Source organism: Dysidea avara, chromosome 3 (genome assembly GCF_963678975.1).
Source record: "Dysidea avara chromosome 3, odDysAvar1.4, whole genome shotgun sequence".
In the NCBI taxonomy this organism is placed as follows: Eukaryota; Metazoa; Porifera; class Demospongiae; order Dictyoceratida; family Dysideidae; genus Dysidea; species Dysidea avara.
Window position 1 is genome coordinate 48,351,520 of NC_089274.1, and position 12,766 is coordinate 48,364,285.

The 12,766-nt window shown below is 39.2% G+C and overlaps 2 protein-coding genes across 4 annotated transcripts; one reads left to right on the plus strand and one right to left on the minus strand.

The window, feature by feature from the left end:
* Window positions 1–103: 103 nt before the first annotated feature.
* Window positions 104–2,778, minus strand: LOC136251407 (neutral ceramidase B-like). Of its 2 annotated transcripts, none has more exons than XM_066043849.1 (11): window positions 2,625–2,778; window positions 2,486–2,574; window positions 2,008–2,110; window positions 1,673–1,843; window positions 1,531–1,614; window positions 1,353–1,484; window positions 1,147–1,296; window positions 881–1,101; window positions 760–836; window positions 596–712; window positions 104–349 (listed from the first exon to the last, which is right to left on the minus strand). In XM_066043849.1, the coding sequence occupies exons 1-11, from the start codon at window positions 2,713–2,715 to the stop codon at window positions 202–204; spliced, it is 1,383 nt and encodes a 460-aa protein (XP_065899921.1). In that variant the 5' UTR covers window positions 2,716–2,778; the 3' UTR covers window positions 104–201. The 2 variants fall into 2 exon arrangements, 1 of the variants encoding a protein (XP_065899921.1); XR_010699082.1 differs by having other exon boundaries at window positions 115–349; window positions 483–712.
* On the plus strand, window positions 2,732–12,754 carry LOC136251404 (protein HID1-like). Of its 2 annotated transcripts, none has more exons than XM_066043846.1 (25): window positions 2,732–2,881; window positions 2,951–3,100; window positions 3,152–3,215; window positions 6,107–6,204; window positions 7,024–7,077; window positions 7,131–7,184; window positions 7,235–7,281; window positions 7,531–7,652; window positions 8,115–8,235; window positions 8,467–8,713; window positions 8,959–9,015; window positions 9,062–9,145; window positions 9,526–9,616; window positions 9,701–9,766; window positions 10,042–10,127; window positions 10,175–10,253; window positions 10,308–10,369; window positions 10,698–10,800; window positions 10,898–10,950; window positions 10,997–11,171; window positions 11,588–12,117; window positions 12,179–12,270; window positions 12,321–12,420; window positions 12,468–12,526; window positions 12,582–12,754. In XM_066043846.1, exons 1-25 carry the CDS (start codon window positions 2,816–2,818, stop codon window positions 12,646–12,648), a joined length of 2,727 nt encoding a protein of 908 aa, XP_065899918.1. In that variant the 5' UTR covers window positions 2,732–2,815; the 3' UTR covers window positions 12,649–12,754. The 2 variants fall into 2 exon arrangements, with proteins under 2 accessions (XP_065899918.1, XP_065899919.1); XM_066043847.1 differs by having other exon boundaries at window positions 11,591–12,117.
* The last annotated feature ends 12 nt before the right edge of the window (window positions 12,755–12,766 follow it).

Sequence of the window (12,766 nt, forward strand, 5' to 3'; positions counted from 1 at the left end):
AGAGTATTTCACTTACCAAAAATAGTGTAGTCACTTGTTCTAGCTACAGGTTTACCATTGAATTGGCTTCGAGTTTTAACTCTTCTGTCCCTCATAGCTAGTCTTGTACATAAGTTATCAATAATATAAACAAATAAATAAGATATGTTATTTGAAATAAATATACAATATTTATTAATTTAATGTCAGAAATGGTAGTTTTTAAGGGGCAACCTTCTTAGCAACAAGGGTACAATTAGTCCTGATCCTTTCAGCAGTGTCCACTCCCCAGAAGGTCAACAGTGACTCATATCCCCCAACATCGTATTCTCTTTCAGTTGCAAAGTACCCCATATGGTTATTACTGTACCTGTAGAATAATAGTGAATAATAGATTAACACATCCGGCGATACTTTCATTACTAAGCAGGTGGGCAGTTATTACTTTTATAATGTGACCTCCATACATAACAGGTATAATATCCTCTTAATAGAACACACACCAGTTAAGATAGTCTTGTGCCCAGCTGTTTTGGGTGAGTGCAAAAATTCAAAAGTGGTTGGGCACAGTTGCATCTATTAAGTAATAAAATGACATTTGCAATCAATACCATACCCTCCTAGTAGAACATTGTCAAATTTCATATTGAGCAAGTCATTTCTGATCTCTGTTCCCAGGTCACTCAGAGCCTCCCCTGGAATAGTTACCATTCCAGTGTTGGTACCATCGATACTGTGGAATGGAGTATGGAACATAAGCCAACGTTGATTCTAACTCACTTGAATGCAAATGCTCCAAACTTGGGATTCTGTTCCACCCATGCTTCATTCAAGTGAAGGTTAACATCACAGTTTAACTATAGCAATATTGTACTCTGTAAACTATATATACTTCACCCACCACTTTACAAATGGAGCAGATGTCCACGGGACCTCCACTAGTACAGTTTTCCACCCTAGCAAATGTCAGGTTAAGGTTAGTCTCTCCAAATGGGACCACTTGAGTGGCTACTCTGATCTCCACGTTGTCAGACATTTTAGTATTGTTCCTAGCGTCCATTACTGCTTTAGCTATGACTGGAGCTCCCTGGAAGTTAGGCTCGCCACTGCATGTATCACCACCTAGTGAGGTAACTAATAGCTCATGATGTATGACTGTTAACTCACCAGGAGAGATGTCCCCAGCATCAGCATTAATAAACATAGCTACTCCACTATTCATAGTCTCCAGTACATCATTCACACCACCCATAATGTCCCCATTAGATAACAACTGACTAGATCCCCAACATGTGCCATGAATTGCATAATTCCACACTAAATTAGTGAAATATACATAAATATAAATTACAGAATTGAGATGGTAGCTATACCTGTAGCTAGTGGTTTACCATCACCATCATTAACACTGATCACTCCCAGGTTGGGGTCAATGTCATCTTCATGTAGATAAGGACTAACTCCAGCTCTCCTATTCCTAGTGACTCCTTTTAACTGTGCAATATCTACCAATGTGTGCAGTGGTCAACTAAATAAGGTCATGATATGTACCTATGCCCATCGTTCCATCCTGCAAATTTTCTTGTGCTTGGAGCATGGCATTTGCTATTGATGTGGCAAACATTTCCTGCAGTTCTGATTATCAACAACCCGTTGTAACACCTCTCTACTAGACCAGCTAGGACACGCTTACCTGGTACTAGCAAGTCCGTGGCTGGGACCACTGCCCAGAGGAACTCAGGAGTGATAGCCCCAGGTCCACTATGTGAGTGTGAACCAAACATTGCAACATTATCAAACGGAATTCTAAATCCTTTGGAAGTAGCAATGTCATAAGCTAGTTCAGCTAATGTTCCGTCTGATCCTGTGACAGTGACAAACAATTATCAGCGATCTACACAGTGAAAATATTTGGCTGTGTAAATTCACCTAATTTATAATTTTTATAATTCACCAAAAATTGTATATTAGCCATGTGCCTAGTCTTATATCAGACTCTTATGCTAGTACAACACTGCTAACACATACCAATGGCATCCACAGTCACAAAGCAAATCTGTTCATCTCCAGTGTCAATGACTAGTGCCTTCACCCAGGTTGGTGTGAGATGGCCTGTGCTTGGCAACATCCACTGAAATGTAATTACAATGTACATAGCCTTGTACATAACTGTTATACGTACATGTGTACATACATTATCAAGGATAATACGAACATATTCCAGAACATACTTAGCCACAGGTAATTCACAGCTTATCATCACTGCTAGCAGGTATTTCAGGAGCATTTTTCATTATGTAATCTCTTGAATTATATTTAAAGGAATATAGCGTATAGACGAAAGAGAATAGCTCAGATCGAGATACTCTAATTCAGCCATCTCTAATAAAGCAGTCAAGCACAGCAGAATTCCATGTATGTAAGACTGGAGTACTCCATATGCATACTTAGTAGCTTGTCACTGATCACACCACCAATCACACACTCGTACACAAATTACACTAACTGTTGTGTATTTCGTTTCTTTTGCTAGTGGCCAGTCAGGTACCCTCCTCTCACCATATCCAGCCAGAGGAACACCCACTGGTAGTGTAGCTACAACACGTGATAGTAGATAAGTACACTCATGTATGATGCTTCATTACCATCAACTTTAGCTACTCCAACCTTCAAACAGATTGCCTCACGTAGGATGATGGTTAAGAGACTGACTAGTAGAGCAAGTTGCGTCAACATTCTCTCTTGATTGGAGAGACTTGTCACGTGGTCAAAGTACACGAATATTCGATTGTGGGTTTACATTGTTAAGGAAGGTACGCGGTGTCAACTCCTCGCCATGGGTGGAGTGGATAGCAAGGCGATGTTTAAGGAGGCGGTACAAGATCTAGCCAACAAAGAACAGGTAACTGTTGTCTCGAAGGCGCACAGCGCTTTGCTTCGACAATGTCTTTAAATTGTTGCGCTCCTGTAGCTGGTAATGGGCCAAGACGACGCGTATTGGGAACGCTTCTGGTCGGCAACTGGTCTATCTTCAAGTGATTTATTTGAGCTTATTTTACCTGAAGATGTGCGGACATTAAGGGATAAGGCGTCAGGCAACCTCACCACTCTCTGCTTCAAGGTACTGCCAGACAACTTGCTTTTCATTAATACATCCCTTCTTCTCTATTAGCTAGTACAGAGGTTGTCACAGGCCACATCCACTGGCTGTAGTGATGTTAATGATCGTACTATTGGTAAGGTCAAGTTACAATGTGATGTTTGAGCTTGCTAGCTAGTGTGTTGCTAGACACAACCTGCTTGTGTTTGCCACGGCTTAGTGTTGTCCCGCCATGTAGACCCTAACTTGTGTGAAATTAGTTGTTGCCTATGTGCAAAGGTTACAGTGGCTCTTATTTGATACAGTAACGTGTTGGTAGTAAAGGTTTCTGGTCCTAGTATTAGTTTTCAATTTTGAAATTGTTAGTCAGGTGTGAAGGGATTGTCTGAATTGTATTTTGCTAGCTTGTGTGAATTCTAACACTTGTGTGGGGTGATGATTCAAGTTTCAGTACATGATGAAATTGTGCAGATGTATGTAAACTGGGTGCCTGGTTTTAGAAGTATTTCTATAAGATTTTGTCTTTTAACAATATACTTCTTGCTTCAAAGCGCTGTTTTATTATTCTAAGCTCAAAGTGCATTTTAAAATGATTTTTTTAGTATAGTATACCTTGTGTTAGTGGTGGCCCACAGTAATTCCAGACAGTTCCTAACTCCAGACACTTCATATAGTTGTGACTGTCTCAGCAAAAACCCGACACAAGCATGTGTATTGAGAAAATGATTATTTTTTTAAATGTAAAATTACGCATGCTACAAAGAAAAAATACCACCGAAGTTTTTATCAGGCCATTACTTGGAGGAGATAGACTCAAATTGATTAAATCTATACACCATCGTATTCGCCTGCTCATGGAGAGTTTGAAAATCTTTGTTTCATTTCTGTAGCTCCAATGGTATGCATATCATGTGTGTTTGCTTATGATGTGCTAAATGTAAGAAAGATTGTCGTCATTCTTCAACTAAACCACCTTCATACTCATATGTGTAAGTGACTACAGGGCTAACACTATACTTTGGTTGATTTGCTAATCCATAGTGAACATTGTAAGCCAAATTGCAACATTGTAGACTAATCCAAACGGAAGTTATGGCTGCGAATGTAAGCGTCTGTAGTTTATTTTCAGTATAGTTGCTGTACTAATTGATTACCTTGTTCCTCCTACTGTCTTGTGCTATAATTACGCACCACAGAAGGCTGAAACTTTGGTGATCCATTCTTTGGACATTGCAGATAATGCTGAGAGAAGTTGTGCAAACAAGTCGGGTTTTGCTGAGATGGTCACATTTATTGTCATATCTCAAAATCTAGTTATTTCAATACAACTAGACGACAAGGAATTTTAAGTTCAATTAGGGATCATAGTAAAAAAAAGTAACAAAACAAGGAAGGTCACCTACACCTGTATACTAGTGGACATACAATCCCTAATTTGTCTATACTGAATTAGGGATTGAATGTCCACTAGTGTATCTGTAGGATAGACAACCCCCCTTGTTTCATTACTTTCTATGAGCCCTACTCGAACTTAAAATGCTTAATTTTTCCTATACTTGTTTGTTTGCTATTTTGTAACATTATTATGACTGGTGAACCCACATATACCACATTAGAACAGAAGGGGTGGCACCACATTTATTGTTTTTGTCTGAACATGTGCCCCAACTATCAATTACTGAATTAGCGAAGTGGCCATTATATCATCATCACTATGGTGTAATCTTTACCTATGACCTCGTTGAGGTCACTTGAAAGACATATTCATTTTCAGCTGTGTTACACAGCATTATAAACGAAGAACACTAGGAAAGGGATCTCTGCAATCAATCCAGTCACATCAATTGATTCCCGTCAAATGTAGGGAAGTCATCACATGGCACTACCGCGAATCAACACCTCACATAAATGGGACACAAAGGAGGACACAGGTATGTCCGTGAAGTATGCATTGTACATACTGTGGTATGCCGAAAGGCACTTGTCGGGCTGAAGTGATGTCAAACAGTGCCAAAATCAAGCCCGTATCCTTAGCCGTTATTGAGTTACGCTTGTCTGAAGGCATCAGTCAGTCAGGCAGGCAGTAGAAAATTTGACTAATTTTTATTTTTAAATTTGTAGCAACTTTTTGGAAGTGTTTCATGTCATACTAAAGGCACTTTGGGGCTTGGTTATACCTAACCAATACTGTCAAGGCACCATGAAGGTATTGTGAGGCTGGTTTGGGGTGATCAGAAAAGCCCAAACCTTCATGTATGCTTTACAATAATTGTGCAGTGCAAAATATTATAGTAGCCAAAATCAAGTGCCACAGATACAATTTTAATGTTTCAGTGTTTATAATTCCAGAAGTGTCGTTTTTAGGTTGTGTTTGACAAGTGTTAGGAGTTAGGAACAAGATGCAAAATTTACTCATAGTTGAATTTGGAGTGTAGCTTCTCAATTGATATTAGGGCATGAACGAATGTTAAATTTAAACATTCGAACATTCTTTAATTTTCTTAACGAATGTTCGAATGTTGTTACACCCACTCAATTAGTACAATAATAATAATTTTGTATTATGAACATGTACCAAAGATAGGTTTGCGTACATTTCTGAAACCTTTACCGCAAATTAATGTTAAACAACATATAAAGTAAAAACCTACTTCAATGATAATAATTGAGTGTGGGAGAGATAACGAATGTTCGATTGTTGAAGTTTACATTCGAATGTTAAGCTTATTGAACATTCTAACGAATGTTTGACATTTGTTCACACCCTAATTGATATAGAGATATTTCAGTGAAACTTGTAGGACTGATACACCATAAGGTTGGTCATACTTAACTTTAAGGTTACACTGAACACAAAAATTGTCCACTCACTTAAACCTTCGTATGAAGCGTTTGTAATTTGCTGTGCAAATAAGTTGTTGATACGTGATGTTGTGTGTGTTGTATGTAATTGTATGGAGTGTAGCAGACATTGATGTGTTGTGTGACTTTGTGTGCTGCTGTATATAATGAGTGAATTATGTGTAGTGTTGAACTGTGTGAGGTTGCTGACGAGGATTCTGCCATTTCTGTTTGAACATGCTGAGTGGAGGGATTTGTTTTGGTCCCCGATCACTGTATCTGAGGTGTGTTTCTGTGTGTGTGTGTACATATATGGTGACTACCATGATTGTTGTGGTTACTTGTTAATACAATGTGTGTCAACAATTAGTTATGAGGTACATGATAGTACAGTGTGACCAAATATGGTTAGAGTTTGATTGCTATATAATACAATGAAATTTCACTTAACAACCACCTCTTTAACAAGACCATCTCATTATATTGATCACCTCGAGTAGGTCTCAAACATAGCCAAGGCGTACTTCATTACCTCATTAATAAGACCACCTCATTAAAGTGACCATGTCAAGTAGGTCCCAAACATAGCTAAGGTGTACTTCATTACCTCATTATTAAGACCACCTCATTAAAGTGACCATGTCAAGTAGGTCCCAAACATAGCTAAGGTGTACTTCATGACCTCATTAATAAGACCACCTCATTAAAGTGACCATGTCAAGTAGGTCCCAAACATAGCTAAGGTGTACTTCGTGACCTCATTAATAAGACCACCTCATTATAGTGACCATGTCAAGTAGGTCCCAAACATAGCTAAGGTATACTTCATGACCTCATTAATAAGACCACCTCATTATAGTGACCATGTCAAGTAGGTCCCAAACATAGCTAAGGTGTACTTCATGACCTCATTAATAAGACCACCTCATTATAGTGGCCATGTCAAGTAGGTCCCAAGCATAGCTAAGGTGTACTTCATGACCTCATTAATAAGACCACCTCACTATAGTGACCATGTCAAGTAGGTCCCAAACATATATATAAATGACCTTATTAACAGCCAGTATGTACATGTTACATTACACTATTAACTTCATCCACAGAATGAAGAGGTTCCATCTCTCACGTTAGCTCAGACATTGTTATCAGCTATCACTGTAAGTGGTCACCACATGTGATGACAAAATGGCAGACATTTTATCTACTGTAGGACCTTCTGTTTTGCCCAGACTTCACTGTGGTTGCTAAGAAAAGTGCCGGACGGGTATGTTACTGGTGTGTTTACCTTTGTCATTGTCATGACAACAATAACAGGAGCAGCCAGTGGACCTCAGTGTAGTGGACAGCTGTGAATATATCTGGTGAGCTACTATGGTAACTAAGTGTTTGTAGATAGACACACACTGCACCATACAATATACTATTATTTGTCACTTCTGTTATACTAAGAGTGTTATAATATTCGTGTAATTTATGTAGTAATTCTATTTCTGCCAATCATTCGATATTTGTTTAATTTATGCAGTATCTATGCAGTAATTGTATTTCTCAGTGTCCATCCCCCCCCACACACACACACTACAAATACAAACCCACAATCTCACATATAGGGAGGCTGGTGTTGGCTGTGCAGTGGCTCCTCCCAGTAATTGGCAGATGGACAGTAATAGAACTGATCTACTACAACTATTGGTGACGTGTTGTTCTGAGTCTCTCTATCGTCCACCACAAGGTGAGTGTGGACACCACAAGGTGAGTGTGGACACCACGTCAGTATCACTGAAGAGTTACCTGATGTGTGTAGCTGTGTGTTGTGGAATAGCATAAAGGAATTCCAACCAAACTACTCTAATAGAACAAGTCACTTAGCCTTCACATTCTTCTAGTAATGAACTGACCTGGAAATCAGTCAGGAGGTCCAAAGTTTATAATTGTTAAAGGAGAGGTATTTACTGCTCTCAAGTTAATGTTTAGGTTCAGTGTTTCATGTCCCGTTTCATTCCTCAATACTTGATTTGCTAGAAATTTCCTCCATGATGCCATGCAGGTGAATCGGAAACTGTTTTCTGCTTGATAAAAGGTTGTCGTTGTTGTACATTAATGTGTACACTTGTTACATTCTAGTGAACGACAATATTTGTTGATGTTTTACTGGTTTTTGTGTTGCTGTAAAATATTTCTTGTTAACCTTCAGGCTCATTGTCAGGCAACAAGTGGCTGGATCACCTGGTCTCCGTTGGTAACAGACATGTTCTACCGATGTTGGTGTCACTAATGAACACAGTGTGTGCATACAATCCCAGCAGTGGCATACCGTAATGTCCCTCGAGCCATATCTGTTTGAAAAGATGTTGCTTGAATCTGTTTTCAGCCAATTTTGTAGAAGAAACAAGTTTTAATCTCCTTCAGCTTTATCACTAGAAAATGTAGCAATAGAAATTTGATATCTTTGAAACCGACCCATCCATTATCAGGAGGATAACTAAAGCAGTAGCTTTTCCAATGGGTATGGCCATAGTGGAGCATTTCTCATGTATAACATGTAGGTATTATCACACATTGGTGTTTGACTATCGGGAGCGTTTGGTTGAAGTGTCTGCACATCTTCTGATGATCTTGTTGGATTATTCTCCACCTCCTGCACAACCAGGAGCCATGCCTACCATAGCTCCACCCACTGCACTGTCAGCAGCCCCACCCACCCAGGAAGATACTTCATTGTCACTAGCTGGACAACAAACAGCCAATGAGAACCTCTTTAAACTGTACATCAGTAGGCTACACCAGAAGGAGGTAGGTTGTTATGGATGCCGAGCTAACTGGGTGTCATTTGAAATGTTAACTTTGGAATCTTTGATGGAAAAAATTATTATTCTCAACTGAGCACTTATTATTTCTAACAATTTGATGGGTGTCCCTTTAAAGGATTTGCATGTATATTAGTTATGATACGGTTGCTAAAGGTTGGGTTAGGTTTAGGTATTTCATTGTTGTATACGGGAAGGTCAACATCTGTTACCATATGTTATATCTTGTAGGATCTGCAGTTTATCACTAAGGGGATATCAGTGTTGCTAAGCAACCCCATCAAACATGTGAGCTAGTGATAGTGGGTTAATGACATCATCATAATGTTGATAGTCATATTTACCGATGAGTAGCAAGAAGATCAGCTTCACTCAAGAAGTGTTAGTGTTGCTGTGGAAGATGGTGGACTTAAATAAGGTACTTCTAGATCCTGTGGTCACTGGATATTGGTCATCCATCATCATATATCTCAAAAGAACATTCAATATAGCAATACCAAATATTGTAAAGGACGAATATTTTGTACTTATAGTGTGCCAAGGGATCTTAGAAACTTTCTCATCACGACATATTGCTTTGTAGCTAATAGCCTTAACACCTGGAGCTATAGTTCACACATCGTAATTGTAATGTGTGACAGACCTCCTCTGCCCTGTTAGTGTGTGCGTCTGTGTGTGCGTGCATGCGTGACATATTTTAGGCTCATCTACCACCTCTCACAAGCAATCCTGTCACTTGTAGTGTTGTGTTCATGTAATTCCAGATGAATTATTTATTACATATTCAATTTATTACAGAAATTCTTAGCCTACATGCTACAGAGCTCATTGCTGTTTGACATCATTGTTCCTACCCTGTATGAGATGTTGAGTGCCAAGACTGCTCCTAGTAAGTTAGGGGGTCAGATTCTGAGGGTAAATCTTGCCTCCTCAATTAGATGTTACTGAAATACACACATTTTCTTATTATCAGATAAAGTTGGGTTACTACATGTTGGTGTCTTCATACTCCTAGTGATGAGTGGAGAAAGAAATTTTGGTATGTTGCTCTGTTGTATAACTGCAGCTATAGTAACGTCTAAGCACTCTGTGCCTAATCATTGTTTTTCTAATGATCTTCCTTCACTTGATCCATCAACAGTACTAGTTCAAGATGGAACTTCAACTCCTTTGTCCTACCCCTCATTATAACAGCTGCAGAATTTATTAGAGGTGGACATTTGTATAATTTACGATTGTGGTGTGCCGGGGTTGGCTGTTATTTAAACTGCAGCTGATAAAATATGGTATGAAAACAATATCCCATGTTGTTAGGTGTTCGTCTGAACAAGCCATATAACCACAAGCTACAACTGGACTTGCCGTCATTCAACGGTAACCATGCTGACCTGTTGTTATTGGTAAGACTGAAGTGTGTTAAACTATTAGAATATAATATCTGGTGCAGGTTCTACACAGGATCATCATTAGTGGGTTGCCACGGTTACAGCCACTGTATGATTGTCTGTTGACAATTGTAGCCAATGGTACGAGAGGGTGTGTGTCATGTTTTACTTAATTTAGCATGTTATATTTAACAGTTTCACCATATGTGAAGTCACTAAGTATGTTAACTTGTACAAGACTGATCCATTTGTTAGAGGTGAGTTCTAGTTTTGTGCACATCAAATGAGTTTGTGATGTCACTGTATACCAGGCATCTCAGGTCATCTCATTCCTTGTGTTGATCACCTGTAGTGTGGCTCTGTTGATAAAGTGGCTAGGTCGCTTTATACATTAATGACCAATTCATTTAGAGTTTACCGGTTTTGATTGGTGATCTTGTTTAATACACAGTTACCTTATTAATCAGGTGGCTACATTAGACAGGTCACTTTCGAGTTGGCTGGTTAGACAGGTGACCTTATTACACAGTACATTATTATAACAGTTCTAAGTACATCTTATCAAGTGCTTTCATCTTCATCTAGTCGTTCTCCACTCCATGGTTCTTGTGTGCTCGTCCCAACAATCATTTCCTAGTCTTCTACCTGCTGGAGACCTTCAATAATTTGGTGCAGTATCAATTCGATGGTACGTTAGTGTGTTAACATGGTTAACTGAGCTATACCATGTACAATGTATGTGTTGTGAATTTTAAGAAAAATACATTGTGTATGTTTTACTGTAGGGAATACCAATTTGGTGTACTCCATTATTAGATCAAAGGCAGTTTTCTATCAGGTATTCCCCAATTTTACACTACATCTTACTACTAACACTGGTATAGCTGGCAAGCTTGACAGAAGAGACATGTCGTATCCCCAAGTCCCCCACCCTCCCATCTGCTGCCATGCCAATACATTCACTAAATCAACATCACCATGACACTTCAGTGACATCATCAGCAGCCAGCCTGGAACAACCACAGCAACATGCAGTAGAGGTGCATGAAGATACAACAGGTATCAGATATACTGGGGTGTCCAGTTCAATCATGAAAATAGTTTTGATAAGTGTGTTTTTTGGATAGCTCTGTTCAACTGTTCTAAACTACTCTAATAGAACATACACTTCCACTATTTGAGGTCCTTACAGCACTAAACCATGAGCCTTAAGACTTGTAATGTGATGTCCTTACTATTTTATTACAACTAGACACAACGCTTGTAGCTAGAATGCCTCCTCCTTTTTGTAATGTAAATTTTGTGCATGATACTTGTACTAATCCACTCCCAAATATGGTGCGTACACTGGGTCACTCCATATACACTAGTGGTATGATACTGAGACCTTAACTAAGTGTCTGGATTATGTAGAGCAGGCTCCTGTGTGTCATTTTATGTTTTTTTGTTTTTTTTTGCTATTTTGATTCTACCAGCAGGTAAGGAGTCTGATACAGTTGTACTACCTGACATCACTGATAACGGGGGACCTGGTATGCCTGAGATCACCACCCCTAATATTAGCCTGGAGGTGACAGAATCATCTGGGAATCTCCCTGATAATGATGATGCCGTTGCAACTGATGAACACAATGAACCTAACAGCAAACAAGATGAGACAACAGAAGTTGGTGAAGAGGTTCCCATTCCAAAGCCGGAAGACAGGTCCGCAGCTGAAAATTCTATTCCAGAACTGCAATCTCTATCTATCTCAACTGCCGAAGCTCCTGATGTAACTAATAATCCACTTCCTAAACTAGCTGCAGTCCGTCCCAAGCCTACTCCAGCACCTCGGGCTTATCGACCAATGCCATTTTCCCAGTCGCCAGTTGGTGGCCATGGTCATGTGATCCAGCGCAGTAGTGTAAAAGACAAGTTGTTACCATTACGAGAAAAGTTAGCAGACAACGCCAGTAAACTACAGGAGTATTCCACTGAGGGTGGGTTTGTACCCACTGCAGAATGGGTAAGCTAGCTTACTCTAATATAACATTCACCTAGATGTGTTTTTACAATACTATTTGTAGTTAAACAATTGGAAGTCCAAGCTACCGCTGGACACGTTGATGAAGTTGCTACAGATTCTGGTACCACAAGTTGATAAAATGTGCAAAGACAAGTAATACAATTAACCCTTAACATTGCTCATAATATCATTTCACTTGTTAGTGAGGTTAGTTCAGAGCAGGCCATACTGGATTACTTGAAGAATGGAACACTAGTCGGGTTATTGCCTGTACCACATCCAATAATTGTACGAAGTTATCGGGTAAGTGTGATGTGTGATTGTACATAACTGACTTTTATTTGTTGTAGCAAAACATCAGCACAGACTTGTGGTTCCACACGTACATTTGGGGGGTCATATTTGTAAGGTAAGACCGGTCACCTGTGTAAAAAAAATACTGTATACATTGTCTCCCTTGACAGGAGTACCAGCCCCCCTATATGGATGGACACCAAATTACAATTATTTCAAGTTCAGATAATTGACTAAAAATTAGCTCAATTACACCAAAGTGTAGAAATCTGCACTATAAAAATATGTATGGAAAACCCATTTTGTCATTGGTATTATTTAAGAATGTGTTACTCTAATAGAACGTTCAGGGTAG

Bases quoted from the DNA above. Each gene is read 5' to 3' on its own strand.
- LOC136251407 (XM_066043849.1), bottom strand. From the start codon at position 2,715: ATGTTGACGCAACTTGCTCTACTAGTCAGTCTCTTAACCATCATCCTA. The intron at 2,111-2,485 runs GTTAGTGTAATT...ATTACATTTCAG, and splicing joins AAGAAACGAAATACACAACA to TGGATGTTGCCAAGCACAGG. The intron at 1,102-1,146 runs GTGAGTTAACAG...TTACCTCACTAG, and splicing joins TGCTGGGGACATCTCTCCTG to GTGGTGATACATGCAGTGGC.
- LOC136251404 (XM_066043846.1), top strand. From the start codon at position 2,816: ATGGGTGGAGTGGATAGCAAGGCGATGTTTAAGGAGGCGGTACAAGAT. The intron at 9,767-10,041 runs GTATGTTGCTCT...CCATGTTGTTAG, and splicing joins GAGTGGAGAAAGAAATTTTG to GTGTTCGTCTGAACAAGCCA. The intron at 10,951-10,996 runs GTATTCCCCAAT...ACACTGGTATAG, and splicing joins CAAAGGCAGTTTTCTATCAG to CTGGCAAGCTTGACAGAAGA.